General features: G+C 33.4%; 1 protein-coding gene across 2 annotated transcripts in view; it reads left to right on the top strand.

The window, feature by feature from the left end:
- FYTTD1 (forty-two-three domain containing 1) overlaps positions 1–18,667 on the top strand; it is a 32,693-nt gene that overhangs the window by 4,825 nt on the left and 9,201 nt on the right. For both annotated transcript variants that reach the window (XM_006185586.3, XM_014560055.2), the window contains exons 2-6: positions 915–1,043; positions 8,046–8,194; positions 15,408–15,520; positions 17,051–17,147; positions 17,560–17,621. In XM_006185586.3, the coding sequence (XP_006185648.2) occupies positions 915–1,043; positions 8,046–8,194; positions 15,408–15,520; positions 17,051–17,147; positions 17,560–17,621 (550 nt within the window). The remainder of the gene's footprint in view (positions 1–914; positions 1,044–8,045; positions 8,195–15,407; positions 15,521–17,050; positions 17,148–17,559; positions 17,622–18,667) is intronic.

The raw sequence follows: 18,667 nt of genomic DNA, 5'->3' as shown, positions 1-18,667 counted from the left end.
TATTTATTGTATTTTCAATTACCAAAATTAGTATTGGAGTTGGGACTTTGGAGAAATCTTCTTAAATGAGTATTTTTGGCTTTTAGTAACCTCCTTTTAACAGATGTATATAGGAATCTGGAGTACATTTAGTTTCCTGATCTTCACACTGTTCTGTTGTGCTATTGCAGCAGGGTGATGTTTGTAAATTACCTTGGGGCAGTTTGAAATGTTTTTGGAAATAATGGGACTTAGAGATCAATGTGGAAAGAAAAATAAGGTAACCCTGACTTGCTTTGCTAGAGGAGCAAAGAACCAACCAATAGTTTGTTTTTGGTACTATACCTTTATGATGGTATTTGTTTAATTTTGTATTTACTATTTACATGTCTGTTTCCGTCACTAATTTTAAACTTACTGAGAGCAGGAATCATATTTTACTTTTGTTTCTGTTACAGTACAGTCTGACACATATACTCATTGCACATACTCAATAAATATTTGCTGAATTGAGATGAACTTAGAAATCTAATCTTTTATTGAATGACTTATTTTTTGACTGCCAGTGGTTTTATTGAAAGGTGGTCATCTTTAAAAACTGGAGACTTCTGTGATTATGGAAAGTAAATATGAGTAATTTTTGTAAGCAGGCTTTTGCTTATTTACATATATCAGGGATAACAGAAATCTTCATTAATTGGTTGATCTGCTTTGAGCTATTGATTTGAACTTTTCCTTCAAAACTTTCTTCAGTGCTGCAAGTGTTTTGGCTGATTTGAGCTTTTTATATACTTTTAATTATATCCTCTTATGGAAGTGCTTTCAAAATAGAAAAGAAGTTAGGGGCATAGGAAATCTATTAACTAGAAAATAAGACTGAGTAGTTGAGTCATTGAGTTAAAATGAAAATAATCATTACATTTCCTCTATCACAGATGATATCATCAAATTGAATCGAAAGGAAGGAAAGAAGCAGAATTTCCCGAGGCTAAATAGAAGACTCCAGCAAAGTGGTGCCCGGCAATTCAGGATGAGAGTCCGATGGGGACTTCAACAGAATTCTGGTAAGTTTTGCAAATAAGTTTTAATAAAAAGCTATTACTTGTAGGCTCATAGTATACTAACTTTGATACATACTTAAAACTTGGAGGAAACATACCAGTACCCTTTGTTTGTGATTTGTATTTACTCTCGGGTTTTGTTTAATCTTAAAATCTGCTAAAAATTCAAGTTAACTTAAATAGATGATAACACTTTCTTAGAAACATCAGGTCATTTTAAAGTAACCTCTGTGCATAGTCTATATTATATTTAGGGCTGTAGATTTGTAAAGAATCTTACGTATCATGAAATCTTATCTCCTTCCTAGTTACATGTTCATTTAACAATCTGTCTGATAAGTGACTGTAATTCCAGTTTAAATATATTCGATGAAAGAGTATACCACCTCACAAGGTAACTTTTTCCATTATTGGAGACAGCACTGTTCACTAGACAATTCTCTTGACTTAAATCTTGCCTTTCTGTTAATTCTACAGAGTTATAGAAAGCAAACTCCCTTTTCTGTATGAAAACATTTTAAATATGTGGAAGCTATTATTGTGCATAGAAAATGACTTCTAGGTTATTCATCTTATCATCCAGGACCTTTGAAATTTTTAAATCCTCCGAAGATGACACAGAATTGGAACTCTACATATACAGTTATTTTTGGTAATCTAGAAGCTTATTTATTTAGAACATCTTCTTCCAAAATGGACTTTGGGCAGTAACTGAACACTATTAATTATATATGACTCATTAACTTTTTTAGCAGTTACATCAGCATTTTTAAATAAATCTTTGTTGAGATTTAAAAAATTCTAGATCTTTTTTATACATATGAAAAAATGTTTGATAAACTAATTCGTGAGCTGATTTTTATCCTGTATGTTAAAAAACATAAAAAATAATCTCCAAGTGATTGAACATAATTAATTCAATTAATTCTATGTTTAGCAGTTAGTATACCAACATATCCTCAAAATATGTCTATAATTAAGATTAAATGCTACAAGAATTTTTATTCCTCCCTAATAATTTCTTGAATAGCTGAACTCAAGTGAGTAAATTTTGTGACAGGTATTTAGCTATAGAAAATTAATATTTAATTCTAGTGATTTATACTTAAAAGTTTCCTTATAAATGTTATTCAGTGTACCATAATTTACATATGATTTGTTTCGAAATAATTTTATTTATTTATTTTAATTGCATGTTAAATACCCAGTGAATGCTCTGAACTGACCAGGTTCTCAGGATATGTAAAGATGTAGTCTCATACTTCATGGAATTTCTAGGAACAGAGATAAGATAGAAAACATAGAGTTGAGAAGTGTCAAAGGGAAATACTTTTAGTACTGTCAGATTTTAGATAGGGATTTTATGCTAACAACATCAGTGGTGATTTAATGGATAAGATGAAATAGAATCTGGATCAAAAAAGCTTTCCTTTTTCAGGAATTATAATCTAAGCCTTGAGCTAACTGATACCTCGGGGCAGTTTAGGATCTTCTGAGATTGAATTTATACTTGTATGTTCTCCATTTACATGTGATGGCCTAAAATAGAACAGCTGCTGCTGTGACTAAATGTGCAGAGAGATATGGGATTGTCTTAAGCTCTGGTTAGGAATAATTCAGATTTCTACATTGTAATGTCACTGAGGATGTTAGCTTGAGGTAAGAGAACGAGTAGCACAGAGAGCCTTTGGCATATACTCAATAAATTCTTTTTGATGGCTGAGCAAATAAGTGAATAAAGTCTTCCAAATTCTGTGCCTGAAATATAGTTTTTCACTCAGTAAATGCTTGCACAACCTAGATGTTCTCCAGGGATGGAATACTATACAACAACAGTTCTCAAAGTGTTGTCCAGAGACCCCGGGGAATCCCTAAGATTCAAGGGGTCCACAAGTTCAAAACTATTTCTATAATAATACGAAGATATATTAATTGTGTTTTCAGCCTTATTCTCTCATGAATGTATAATGAACTTTTCTGAAGTCTACATGACGTGTGATAATTCAAACAGTTTGGATACAGAAGCAGAAATGAGAATCTTATCTTTTATTAAGCCAGACACTAAAGAGATTTGCAAAAATGTGAAACAGTGCTACTCTTCCTATTAAGAATTTTTGTTTGTTTAGGGAAAATAATAGTTATTTTTTGTTAAAAAATATGTTATTAGCCCTATATCTGGTGAGTTTATTATTTTAATAAAATAATAAATAGTTTTTAAATGTCATAGTTTTTGTTTGTAGTATGGTAAATATCAATAAACATATTTTTTGGGGTCCTCAGTAATTTTTAAGAGTATAAAGAAGTCCTGAGACCAAAAAGTTTGAGAATGCTGTTTCTTTTAGAGGTAGAAGAGACAAGAGTATTTGTAGGCTATTTTGAGAAGGAGCCAGTAACATGATAACATACACTCTGATACATTTTCCAGAAAATCCCTCAAATCTTCATGTAAGTGATCAGGCTATAGAAAGTACTGAGGCAAGTGGATGTGTTTGTGAAAGAAATTCATGAAGGAATTGGGCTAAGGATTCAGAGGAAACTTTAGCCTTAGATCATGGCTCTGCCATTTACTAACTGACCTCTGGGTAATCATTGTTCTACATCTCACTTTGCTCACTTTTTCAAAATGGAGATATTAGCATCAGCTTCATCAAGTTCTCATTTAAATTAAGGTACTCAGCACAATGCCTAGAGCTTTATAAATTAGTGGAGCTTTATAAATTAGTCTGATGCGCTGGCTGCACTCCATTGCTACTAAACCAGAATCTGTAGAAGTAGGGCCTAGGGATTTTTTTTTTTTAGCTCCATATGTGCTTTTGATACATAGCTATTGTGTTAAACTGCTGCTCCAGTGGAGGTGAAAATGAAAGATCTTCATAGAGGTAGTAGTTGAAGTAATGAGAATGAAGGTACTCTGGAAAAACAGAAGAGAACTTTTTAAGGGGTTAAATGGATGAAAACTAAGAAAAGACTATTGCATGAAACATGGCAATGAAAGGGTAAAATAGAACCATTGCTAAAATTGAGATATAGCTAATGAAGTTTGTTCAAAGATAGAAAAGAAGGGAGGAAGAACGGATGATCCAGGCTTGCTAGAAGGTAAAGGAGAAGAAGCCACTGACAAGAAAGGAAGAAGAATATGGGAGAAAGGGTGATGACTATGGGAATGTCTATAATAGTCAGAAATAGAAGGGACCCAGGAATAGAATTCTATCCCATACTTTTCTCCTTTTAACCAGCTTTATTCTTGTTAGTGAGATTTTTTTCATGAGTCTTTCTCACATAAGATTAAAATTTTAGTATAATAGTTGATTCTTCCTCTTTTTAAACTTTCTCTTAGCTCTACTGATTCATTTGTATTTTTTATAAATTCTTTGTTCCTCACCCAGTCTCTTATGCTGAGTGTTGCAGTTGCATCTGAAATGGTCTCACTACCTTCTCTCTTCTTTCATTCACTAGAAGGTACTGCTTCTAGACTGATGTAGTCTGATCATGAATTCTGTGACCTCCACCCCATTCCTTGTCAAGTGTAGTCTTTATCCACGCTTACAGCCCTGTGATTTGCACCCACCACGTCCATTCACTTCTTATCCTTTTCCCTAGACTGTCTCTCAATAACTGTGGTTGCCCATGTCTTTGTACTTGTCACTTTGTCTATATTCCTATTCATAGTTTGCCCGTTGTATAATAACTAGCTCAGAACCTGCTTTTTCTGTAATAGTTTTTTTTTTTTATCTTTGGAAATGTACCATACATTATATTCTGCCTTTTATTATTCTTTAGTTTTTTATATATAACAGTTTGGAAACTTTCAGTTTTTGGAGCCACACAAACTTGCACCGCAGATCATGGCTCTGCCATTTACTAACTGACCTTTGGGTAATCATAGTTCTACATCTACTTTGCTCACTTTTTCAAAATGGATATATTAGCATCAACTTCATCAAGTTCTCATTTAAATTAAGGTACTCAGCACAATGCCTAGTTCAGTTAATGGTAGCTGCTTCATTTAATATAACTAAAAATAGCAAGTAGTTGTAGATTTAATTTAAATATACAAGTTTCTCTAATAGGCTTAATCTTTGGTTGCTGTTCTAGAAGGAAATCAAACATAGAGCAGCAGTAATTTGATTTTAACATTTTATAAAAGTATACCTTTATTGCTTTTTTCCTAATTATAAAAGTAATAAAGTCAGTACCTTTAGTACTGAGGCAGAGCACCCAAGAAAGGAACAAATCTGGAAGAACTCCCTGCCACACTGAATAGCCATGCTGGTGGAATTCACTGGGAAGTGATCTGTAAGGATGATGGAGCTTAAATTCATTGGAGAATGAGCAGGGCCAGAATTAGAGTGATGCCTAGGACTGGATCTAGATAGATGCCTAGGGCCTAACATTTAAGGCGTCACTCACTCTCAGATTTTGTGCCCTAGGCGCCTCTCTTGCCTCACCATAGTCTCAGCTTGCGGGGGAGGGATAATGAGTGCCACTGGGTATCCTATGCCACAGGAACAAGCCTTGAGGTGCACACTGGAACCTGGAAGAAAAGCTCCTTCTTCTTCTAGAGTCCCTCCAGCGCCCTCTGCTGACAAAGCTTAACATCATGCCAGCTGGTAAGAGAAATGTTCCAGCAACAGAAGCCGGGCAGTAAAGAGTGAATTGGGAACTGAAAGACAATAAACTGGTAAATGGTTCAACCATGGTAATGTTTATAGGTATTCCTGATTGTCTTGTTGAATTCTGGTCTCAAAGTGGAAACACCACACTAAAGCGTTCTGGAAGTAGATAAACTTGAGAATGACATACATAATTATCTGTGTCTTATGAGAGTCATCGCACACATTGGTCCTGAGAAATTCTACAGTAAAGAAAACTGTTTAACTTCATGTAGTTTGTGAAATAAGTTGAAAGATCTATTACTATATTGCAGGTGTATAGTATGCAAGATACCATTCTAAAGACATTACCGCCAAAATTAGAATTAAGATAAGAATGCCCAGTATCACAGTTATTACTTAGCATAGTTCTTTGGAATTTCTGGCCATTGCATTAAGAAATAAAAGAATTTGAGGTGTAATTGTTGGAAGGAAGAAAACATCATTCGTGAGTGATATGACTGTCATTCAGAAATCCCAAGAAAATAATTTGAAAAAGTGTTAGAACTAATAAGTGAATTCAAGGGGATGGCTAATTAAAAGATGTCGATTAAAACCCATAGCCTTCTGTATTCCCAGGAATGCCAATATGAAAATTATTAATAGGTAAGGGATCTTTTTGTGATTGACAACAAATGTATAAAATACCTAGTAATAAGCTTAACAAGAACTGTGGAAGACCTATGGGAGGAAAAGCTTGAAACTTTACTGAGCCAAATTTGTCATAAAAGAAGACTTGGATAAGTGGAAAGATATAACATATTCCTGAAAATTATAAAGATATTAATTCTTGAAAAATTAATTATAAATTTGAAGTAATTCTTCTATCAAAGCATCAAAGGTAATTAGAATTTGACCCTAGAAAACTGATTTATGAACATGACCGTTTGTGAATGGAATAATACAGACAGCCAAAAAACACATGTAAAATGTTCATTCTCACTAGTATGCTACCAAATAAGACACGTTTTTTTCCCAAATGCTAAGTGATAAAGATTAAACAGGATAATATTCAGAGTAGTCAATGATATGGAAAGAGTGTCACCCTTATGTTTCTGGAAATATAAATAAATATATTCATTCTGGAAGGAGTTTTTATAATAAGAATCAAAATCCATAAAGATTTGCTTTACTCTTTGATACAGCATTTCAACCTTTGGAAATTTATATATTGAGGAAATAGTCATGAAAATGTTAACTGTAGTGTTATTGTAATGTTATTTATAGTATGTAACATTAGGAGTAACTTAAGTGACTAGTATGAGTATAAAAGACATGGGATTAATTTTCATAATATAGTGTTAATGTAGACTACAAGGTAGTATGTGGAGTATGAAATGTGGTTGCTAGAAGATTGACTCAATTTACCTTCTAGGCACTTGGTACTACAAAATTGTCAATTACCTCATATAGTAGTCTTGAATTGCTTAAAAACACTTGAAACTAAAAGTGTTAACTTGAAATGTATGTATACAAGTAAAAGACTAGAAAAACATAGATTATTAGTAGTAGTTATCTCTAGGCAGTGGGCTAATGGTGGTGGCTTTTATTTTCTTATTTGTATTTTATATGGTTTTAAGATTTTTTTCAATGAGTATGTTTACTTTTTCATAGTTAGAAAAAAGTATTTAAATAGATAAGACACATGATGGAAAAGCAAAGTCGGAAATGCCACATACTATAGAGATTAAAATATAGTATCTATTGGAACTTACCTGGGGACTTGCAGAAGCAGTTTGAATACAGTATGACTGAAAATAAAGAAGCCAGATTGCAACATAGTAAATAAGAGATGAGGTAGTGATTCCACTCTAGATCAGTGCCATCCAACAAATAAAATGTGAGCCACGTATTAATATTTTTTATTTGACCTTATATATCTAAAATATTGTAACTTATGATTAATATAAAACTATTAATGAAGTATTATACATTCTTTTATTATATCTCAGTTCAGACTAGTCATACGTCAAGTACTCAGTAACCATATTTGGTTAGAGGCTACCACATTGCACAAGGAAAGTTGAGGCTGTTGTGTTTGTTGAGAAAATAATGCCAGAGAGAGGATAGCTAGTGGGGAAATGTGAGAATCCTCTAGTCTTTTGCAGTCCATTACAGCAACAGAATTCTTTCCAGTACAGCTTGTTGCATCTTTAAAAATGAAATATTTTATGTAATTTTAAAGAAATGTATATTAATAGTAATACAAGAAATATCATATAAATAATAAATAAAAAAATAAAGCACTCATATCTTTCACCTTGCTTAGAAATAGAATATCCTGTGACCCCTGTGCCACTCACTTGTATTCTTAGATTACTTTTTCTTCTTTTTTTTTTTCCCTCTCCTACAGGTTTTGGTAAGAATAATCTGAGCCGTAGAGGAAGAGTGATGCCTGGAAAGAGACGTCCTTATGGAGTTATCACTGGCCTTGCAGCTAGGAAAGCAACTGGAATTCGAAAAGGAATTAGTCCTATGAATCGACCACTTCTAAGTGACAAGGTAGGATGATGACTAATCCTGAGTCCGAAATCCTTTTCCTTACAAATGAATCTTTATACAAAACAGACTCAAAGATGTAGAAAACAAACTTACACTTACTAAAGGGGAAAGGGGAGGGGAGGGATAAATTAGGAGTATAGGATTAACAGATATAAACTACAATACATAAAATAGATAAGCAAAAAGAATTTACTGTATAGCACAAGGAACTATATTCAATATATTGTAACAACATATAATGGAAAATAATCTGAAAAAATGTATATATAATTGAATCACTGAAACTAACACAATATTATAAATCAGCTATACTTCAATTAAAAAAAAGAAACACTTTTCCATTTATTTGTACTAATATTTCTGTGAATGAGCTTGAGAGTATTTTATTTGAATATTTTGATTTTCACAATGTAGTACTTTGGGGTTTATATAAAAAATTTAATAACTAAATAAAAATCATTGCCATTCATGAAGAATATCTAAATTACCACATTTTCAAATATAAATTTTTTTTTCCAGGTTCCTGACTTTCCCTGTGTGTGTGTGTGTGTGTGTGTGTGTGTGTTGTGTGTGTGTATGTATGTTTGCAGTCTTTAACAGGTTATTAAAGTATAATTTTATAATATAAAATTTATTTTAACTGTACAATTTAGTGAAATTTTAGAAAACTTAGAGTTGTACAGTCATCACAATAATCAAATTTTAGAACATTTCTATCACTCTAAAAAGAAATCTCATGTCCATTCACAGTCATACCCTTTCAGTTGCCTCAGGCAACCACTATTCTGCTTCCTGTAGATTTTCTATAAATTTACCTTTTCTGCACATTTCTTTTTTTTTTCCATTTTTCAGTTTTACTAGATAGAATTGTTACAGTTTGACTGTGCATGTGCAATATATTGCATGTATACATATATACAACATACTGCACATATTTTTTTAAATTTACATACGTACACTATTCATTATTTCTAAGAATGTTTAGAGCTTTAGCTTTTTAAACTTACATAGCTACCAAAGGAAATAAAGCCAACCATAAAATAAGAATTAATTCAAAAAGATATATACACCCCACTATTAACAGCAACATTATTTATAATTGCCAAGATATGGAAGCATCCTAAGTGTGCATCAATAGATGAATGGATAAAGAAGATGCAGCTTATGTATGTAATGAAATACAACTCACCCATAAGAAAGAAGGATATTTTGCCATTTGCAGCCCTTCATTCACTTTTTTTTCCACTTCAAAAACCAGAATTTTATAACTGACAGTAACATTTCCATTGCATCAAAAACAACAGAATACCTAGAATAAACTTAACCAAGGAGGTTATCTATGTACTCTGAAAACTGTAAAACATTGATGAAGTAAATTGAAGATGATACAAAGAAATGGAAAGATATCTTGTGCTCTTGGGTTGGAAGAATCAACATCATGAAAATGGCTGTACTACTCAAAGCAATCTACAGATCCATTGCAACCCGTGTCACAGTACTCACATTTTCACAGAACTAGAACAAAGAATTCCAAAATTTATATTGAACCATAAAAGACCCCGAACTGACAAAGCAATCTTTTGTGGGTCTTTTTCTTTCTTTCTTTTTTCTTCTTTTTGTTCTCTTTTCGTCTGGTTTGATGACTGGAGAAGTTCCTTTAACATTTGTTGTAAAGCTGGTTTGGTGGTGCTGAATTCTTTTAGCTTTTGTTTATCTGTGAAGCTCTTGATTTCTCCATCAAATCTGAACGAGAGCTTTGCTGGATAGAGTATTCTTGGTTGTAGGTTTTTCCCTTTCATCACTTTAAATATATCTTTCCAGTCCCTTCTGGCTTATAGAATTTCTACTGAAAAATCAGCTGATAACCTTATAGGAGTTCCCTTGCATGTTATTTGTTGCTTTTCTCTTGCTAATTTTAATATTTTCTCCTTATCCTTAGTTTTTGTCAACGTGATGACTATGTGCCTCAGAGTGTTCCTCTTTGGGTTGATCTTGTATGGAACTCTCTGCGCTTCCTGGACTTGGGTGACTGTGTCCTTTCTCAAGTTGGGGATGTTTTCAGTTAACTCTCCAAATTTTTTCTCAGGTCCTTTCTCTCTTCTCTTTCTGAGACCCCTGTAATGTGAATATTAGTGTGCTTCATGTTGTCCCAGAGTTCTCTTAAACTATCCTCATTTCTTTTCATTCTTTTTTCTGTTCTGCAGTAATGATCTCCACTAACCTGTCTTCTAGCTCACTGATCTGTCCTTCTGCCTCATTTATTCTATTCTTGATTCCTTCTAGCATGTTGTTCATTTCAGTGATTTTATTCTTCAACTCTGGATATTCTTTGTATTTTCCAACTCTTTGCTAAAACTTCACTCTATGCATCTATATTCCTCTTGAGTTGTCTGAATATCTTTGCCATCATTACTTTAAACTCTTTCTCAGATACATTGCCTATCTCCTCATCACTCATTTATTCTTCTAGGATTTTATCTTTGCCTTGGCCTAGGACATAGTCCTCTGTTGCCTCATATTTATCTTTCTTTTTGTATTTTTAGATAGGTTAGTTATGTTTCTCAACCTTGGAGAAATGTCCTATGCATCCCAGCAGTATACTTATCTCTTGTCACCCAAGGGTTAAGGTCCAGCTGGTCCCAGTGTTAGAATCTGGCCTGTGTTTGAGTCTCCTCCTTCCACAGGCTTTGGGATTGTTGATTTCTTGTTTCTGGTATCTGCCTCCTGAATGAGACTGGACTAGAGGTTTATGCAGATTTCCTGGCAGGAGGAGCTGTATGCCTGCCCACTGCTGGATGAAACTTGATCCTGGACCTCTTTTGGGTAGAGCCTTAGCTAGAGGCCTTTTTGGCTTAGGAAGTCTGTTCCCACCCAGTATGTTGTTTGGTCTGAGGCTTCCTTACAGGCTGTTGGATGGGGCTAGGTCTTGGTGCTAATGATTCAATCAAAATGTCAGCCTCCAGGAAAGCTCATGTAGATGAGCACTCCTGGAATGTCCGCCACGAGCTTTTATGTCCCCTGAGTGAGCTGCAGCTGTCCTCTGTGTCCCCAGGAGACCTTCCAAAACTAGCAGGCAGGCCTGGCCCAGGTTCCTATGAAATCACTGCCTCTGCCCTTGGACCTGGAGCATATGAGATTCTGTGTACGCTTCCCAAGAGAATGAAGACTCTGTTGCCCCCAGTCCCATGGGGCTCCTAGAGCTATGCACCACTGGCCTTCAAAACCAGGTGTCCTGGGGTCTCTTCCTCCTCCCAATGCTGGAACCCCGGGCTGGGGGGCCTGATGTGGGGCTTAGAACTCTCACTCCTGTGCGAGGGCCTCTGCGACTTAATTATCCTTAATTATCCCAGGGGGTCATAAGGCCTGATTATATCGTGAGCACACCCCTCCTACCATCCTGCTGTGGTTGCCTCTTTATGTTTCCAGTTGAAGAGGCTCTTTTTTGCTAGGTTCCAGTCTTTTTCTCAATGGTTGTTTAGCAGTCATTTGTGGTCTTATTTGTAGTCATGAGGAGAGGCAAGCTCGTGGTCATACCACTCCGCCATCTTAACAGGAAAAACTTCTGCACGTTTCATATACAGGCATGCCTTGTTTTACTGTCATCAACTTTATTGTGCTTCCTAAATACTGCCTTTTTTACAAATTGAAGATTTGTTGCAACCCTGCCTTGAGCAAGTCTGTTGGTGTCGTTTTTCCAACAGCATTTGCTCAGTTTCATATTGGTAATTCTTGTAATATTTCCAACTGTTCGATCATGATATTTGTTATGGTGATCTGTGATCAGTGATCTTTGATGTTATTATTGCAAGGAGATCACAACTTGCTGAAGGATTAGGTGATAGCATTTTTTTAAACATTTTTTATTGATTTATAATCATTTTACAATGTTGTATAAAATGATAGCATTTTTTAACAATAAAGTATTTTTAAGATAGTTTTTTTAGACATAATGTTATGGCACACTTAATAGACTACAGTATAGTGTAAGCATAACTTTTATATGTGCTGGGAAACCAAAAAATTCATGTGGCTGGCTTTATTGCGATATTTGCTTTATTGCAGTGATCTGGAACCAAATTGGCAGTAACTCTGAGGTATGCCTGTAAATGGAATCATACAATAATATGTCGGCTGGCATTTAGCCATAGTATTTTTGAGGTTCATCATGTTGTAGTATGTATCAGTACTTTCTCTTTTTATTACTGAATAATATTTTATTATATAGATATACTATATTTTGTTTATCCATTCACCACTTGATGGATACTGTGGTGGTTTCCACTGTTTTGGGTATTGCAAATTTTTTTGCTGTTAATATCACCTGTAAGTCTGTAATGGACACAGGTTTTCATTTCTCTTAGGTTTAAAGAGTTACAATTATTTACCCACCATAAGTTAACTACTTTTCAAATTTTAACTGAATTTTTATTTACATCTTAATGAGTAATTTTTGAATTGGCTAAATGAAGCATTCCTGAAAATAGTTTCACAGATGGGTTTCTTTAGCTTCTTATGTTTAGTAAATCTAAGCCACCAAATCTGTTCCACTGTTCTGTTTTTAAATCCTTTTGATTTCTCTGATTATGAAAGTAATACACATTTGTTAAAAAAAATTCAGGACATTCATTTCTTAAATTACTTAAATGTGTGTGTTCTGGTTAACTACAACTGTCTTCACCTCTTAACTTTTCAATTCTGCTACCACCAACAGCTATTCTTTAAAACTTTATCACAGAACTAGCTCTAGAAAAATTTTAAATTACCACATGTGGTAGTCTTTTGAGTTGTTTGAAAATAGTGAAAATTGAAAGTGTTAAATTATTGTATACTCAGAATGCACTGAAGATCCACTTATTCAAAGTTTGAATGATTTTGGAAAAGGTATATTTCTTAAGAACCCTTTTTTAACCTGAATATAGATTAATGTCTGATCAGGAGAGAATATAGTGAGTGCTACAGATCACTTTCTAGCAAATAACCAGCCTTTTCTAGTCATTAAACAAACTACCTAAATAATTTAATTGTCTTTGAATTGCTACATATACTTGGAAATTTCCTTTAAAAAAGTCTTGACCATAATTAGACTTTTCGTTACTTTATCTCTGCCTTTCCATACTTTATATGAATTAGTGAGATTTTATGTCAATAAAATTGCATTTTCTTACCTATGAAGTGAATTACTAAGTAAGGAAAGATAGCATACTTACTTACATTACTAGTATTTACTGAGAGAACAAATGACTGTGCTAGGAGAGGAATGGTTGTTTCTAAGAATGAATTTTCTTTTTATTTAGAATCAACTTAAAATATCTGCCAAGTGAAAGTTGAGTTTAAGTTCTTAAGGGATTCTTCTACCTGAATATATAACCTTGTCAATGTCAGTTCTATAACTTTTCCCTTTTAGATTCAGAATTTCCCAAAGCTGAGGATATGTTCTATTTTGTGTAACTTTTAAGTTGACTCTAATAATACTAAATCTTTTAGTGCTTCTGTGAACTTAAAAAAAAAATTGTTGTTGCTGCATATTTACCAGTTATTTTCTGCTAATGGGTAGTTTTAGTCATTTGTCTGATTTTGACGGTTTATAAATACCTTATCTTCATACTGTGGAATTCTATTCAACAATAAAAAAGGAATAAATGTTAATACACAGGACAGCATGGATACATTTCAAAACGTCATTCTAAGCAAAAGAAGTCAAACACCAAAGACTATGTACTGTGATACCATATATTTGAAATGGTAGAAAAGGCTAAATGGTAAGTGACAGATAAGTTATTGCCTGGGGTGAGAGTCAGGTGAAGGAAGGGAATTGACTTGGGGGAAGCACAAGGAAACATTTTAGGGTGAAGGTACTTGATTGTGATGTGCATACATGATTATATGTAATTATCCAAATTTATTTAACTGTACACTTAAAATTTTGTGTATAATAATACTTTAATAACATTAAACTAAATAGTTTCTTTCCCTCAAGGAATAATTTTTTATATCAAAATGGTGTGAGAAAAACTTACTCCCTAGATTTTGTGAACACTTTTATACACATGTACAAACCTTAGATCCTTGGAACACAAATTCACCATGTATTAATGGTTTGTTACAACTTTTATCCTTGTATTCATCATTTTACTCACGTTGACTGAATACTCAGTATATCCTAGATGCAAGGGATTCTTCAGTAACTCAATAGAAAATCGCTGTACTCATGGAGAACTCAAGTGACTATTATATAAATTATCACACAGATAACTGTATGATTATAGTATGGCAGATACTTTGAAGGAAAGTAATATGTGACAATAACGTCATGGAACTTTCACATTTACCTATAAAATAGTCCTTGGTGTTATTATTAAAGACAGAATACAAAGCTCAGAATGGGCCACTGTTAGTCTGATTTCACAACATTTCTCCTATATTCTTGGTATTTTTTATCACTGTTTTTCAATTTCTTTTACAAATGTTTATGAAAATGAGAACTTCTAATTTTTGTGTTTTTTAGTCAGTTGATATTTATGAAGTACTTTTCATATGCTTAAAATATAAGGGAATCCAGGTTAAGTATAAGATACGGTCTGTATTGTCAAAAGACTTTTGGAAAGATTTCATGGAAAGTGTGGAAACCTGAATTAGACGTTAATGATGGATTGAATTAATATATGTGGAGGGGGAAAAAATAGACATTTCATGTGCTTGTTTGCTATGATACTGATTTTCTTAATTCCTTTTTTTTTCTGTAGCCATTTCTAGTCAGGCTTCTTTGCTACCACAGCCTCCTCTTTTTTTTCCTTCTCACACATTAGTTTCAGAACTTGGCTGTTTTATCCCTTCACTTGATATAAAAAATCATATTAATATAAAAGATTCCTTAGTTTACATCTCTGGCTCTCTGATTCTCCTCTTGAGCTCCAGAGCCATGTTTCTTCATCACCTGTGCATCACCCGGAGTACTTCAAACTGAACATATCCAAAATAGAAAAAATACATTCATCTGTGTGAATTTTTCTTTGGTTACAAGTATCTTAAGTATAATGTGGTTATCTTTTTTGTCCGTAGACTAGAAATACTCAAGTTGTTTTGGCTTTTCTGTCTCTAACCTGTACATCTAAGCAGTGGTCAGTCACTGTCCATTCTGCCTCAGAAATGTTTGTTGTAGTAGGGTATAGAGCAAAAAGCAATCCAATTAACATAGTTTCTTGCCTTCTGAAAGAATATAGAACGGTATTTTCCAGCGTTAAAAAGGAAGGCAAACCTTCTGAGACAAAATGAAGTGCAGAGAAAACCAGTTGCAGTTCTCAAGAGACCTAACCAGTTAAATAGAAAGTAAGTACTCAAATACAAGACAATAATATGTTATCCTTCATAAATAAAGATGCACTTCTTGTGCTGAGTGTTCAAAGGAATGGATTTTCAGTGATGCTTGTAGTTATTTGGTCATTTTCAATACAGACATTTAGGATGTCTATCTACACATCTGATATGGAAGCATTCAGTAATAGCTTTCTTATTTTTTAGATCCAGTGTTACTGATGAGTTTAACTAATATTAAACTTTTTAAAAAAGCCTCTCTTGACATATAGAATAAAATTGTAAAAGATGATTGTTTTGGTAAAAACATCTCAGCCAGAATTATTCAAAATTGAGAATTCTGAAAGCTGAATTTGTTACACAGTCTCAATGGCTCTTAATAGAATGTATTATTTGCAGGAAATGCTAACTAGAAAAAAATTCTCATGAATGCTTCTTAAGCTGAAATTATTTTTGTATTAAATTGAAAATATAACAAAACTTTAAAATTGTGACCTATTGTTATGACATTCTATTCTCTGTAAGGGTAAAGTGGACAGACAGGAAGTTAAGTCTGTGAAGTTTTATTATTTCAGCTTCAAATACCATTTATTCATCTCTTGTAGACGATAATTCAGAACAACAAAACCCTGAAATGAAGTTTTTGTATAACTGGAATGGCTACAATTGCAGTTTTACTTCATTATCATCTCTTTTTGTTTTGGGAATCATTTGGGAGTACTTCTTGGAAAAGGGGAACTTCTCAAATGAGAGCTTGTTAACTACAAGAGCTATTAATGAGCCCATGTTAATTGGGCTGGCAAGGGAAATTTTGCATTTGAGCTTCTATAAGATTGGTGGTAAGATGAGGTGACACCTGTTAAACATTTATTTATAAAAATAAATAAGTAGATAAATGTGAAATTTGTTTTCTCATATTTTACCAACTTTCTATAGAAACTAGAAGGAAATTGGTGAAAATCAAGTCAAACATAATTAAGATTATATTGTTTTGTGCAAGAAAGGAGCAAACAGTGGAAGAGTGTAAGTTTCTATGTGATTTATAATAATATATGAAGGCTTCTGTGCGGAGGAGAGAAAATTGGAAAAGATCTTATGTTTCAAGATTTCATTTTTGGTTTTCCGCAGTTTCGCAATGATGTGCCTAGGTGTGATTTTCTTTGTAATAATTTTGTTAATCTGTACATTTTTTATCTTTTACCAAATTTAGGAAATAGCATTTAAATTTTATTTTTAATGTCTTCACAAGAGACCTTAAATGTTGGAACATTAGAAAGTTGAATATATGAAAGATGAATTAGTTCAGAATTAACCAGATTATTATGTAATATGCTACAGAGGGAGATACTTGTAAATCAGATCGCAGTATCTTCAGGTAAACAAGGATATAATTCAGAGTCCTTGTGTAGTATACCTTCGTGAGTCTTTAGTGTACCTCAAATTTTCAGCCTATGAGTTTTAACTATTTTTGCTTTTTTCTTCTCAAGATGTTTGAAAGTTGTTAAGTGGCCTAGACTGTTCATGGTTTATGTGTTTTTGTTGCAGAAATAACATTCCAGCCAATTTTACCAGAAGTGGAAATAAATTAAGTCATCAGAAGGACACTCGTCAGGCAACTTTTCTTTTCAGAAGAGGCCTTAAGGTATAAAAAACCCTTGGCAGTGTTTTCTTTTTACCCAAACAAAGGATCCTGAACATCCACCTTAAATAATCCTCAGGAATAGATATGGCCCCTGAATGAGGTAGAGTTTGGGTTTAGGATATGGAGAACATGACATTAGATTAATTCTTTTTTTTTTTCTCCTGTTCTCTCTTCTATTGTCCTCAATGGCAATGTCTTGTAAGAATTTGACATGTTATTTAGGGATAAACTTGTTTTTACTACTTGTTCTGTTACTGGAACCCCAACAAAGAAGTGTTGTCAGAATAGGCACATACTCCTTTCCTGCATTTGTACACACACTACACTGGTTTAAAGTTACAGAGGAGGATAGGTCTTTGGATTCAAGTCCTCTGCTTTCTGTGGGATCTACTGCTTTTTTTTTCCCCTTCAGGTTCAGGCCCAGTTGAACACAGAACAACTGCTAGACGATGTAGTAGCAAAGAGAACTCGTCAGTAAGTTTCAATTTGTTTTTCAAGATGTCATTTCAAAACTCCCAGAATACTAGGTAACCCAATTACTGTGTGCCCCAGTTAAAGAGAAATTAAATGAGACCCAAAGTAGATTAACCATTGAGCCTGAAATAAATAAATCCTATTTTGTTTTTGTCTGTTTTTTCCCTCAAAACTTTTGCATTTTCCCATATCAGTGTTGTAACAATTTTAGCACCAAATACATTATTCTATTCAAAAAAATTTTTTAATGCCTGTTTATTCCTTTTTAATGAAATAGCTCTTTATTTTCTATAACTACTTTCATACAAATGAACCTATTCAGGCAATAAATAGAGCTTCTGGAAAATGTGTAAATTTTTAAGAACAATAGGATGTTTTCTTTTCACATACTCTTTTTTTCCCTTTACCCCATAAAGGTTTTTTTAAGAATATATTTTTGTCTATTAGAATTATACTTCTCAAGTGTGAGACATAACATTCCATTAATATGATCAGTTTTTGAGATGAAATAATTTAACATTATGGCTACTTCTGAGGAAACAAAACATAAAACTTGATCATGGTCCAGATATGATGCCATCTAAAATGGGCATGGTTTTGAGCAATCAGAATATAAGAAGGACAACTATTTGAACTTGATGCTAGCAGTATTCTTTTGCACAGGAGTCAAACATTGGAAACCGTAAGGAAAGAAATGGTAATCATGGCCTAATAGCTTCTGCAATGAACAGTATTTACATAATTGTAATAATATAAATGCTGTTTACTTGTTTTGAACTTTGAGAGTCAATCTGTAGCACAAAGCACAGAATTCTTAATTTGGTAACATTGTAATATTAATGTTAGATTTTACCAACATAAATATCAAAGTACAGCTGATGGAAAGTGGAAAGTACAAAGTGGGAGAAGAGGTGGAAGGAAGGAATTATAGATACTACTGTCCTTTCATACGAAGTGAAAAGGGGATGATGTCAAGAGACACTGTTGAAAAAGATTTAAATATATTTAAAAGTTATAATAGAAATAAAATAATGATGTAGCCATCA

Source organism: Camelus ferus, chromosome 1 (assembly GCF_009834535.1).
Source record: "Camelus ferus isolate YT-003-E chromosome 1, BCGSAC_Cfer_1.0, whole genome shotgun sequence".
NCBI lineage: Eukaryota > Metazoa > Chordata > Mammalia > Artiodactyla > Camelidae > Camelus > Camelus ferus.
This window is presented reverse-complemented; position numbering and strand designations above follow the sequence as displayed.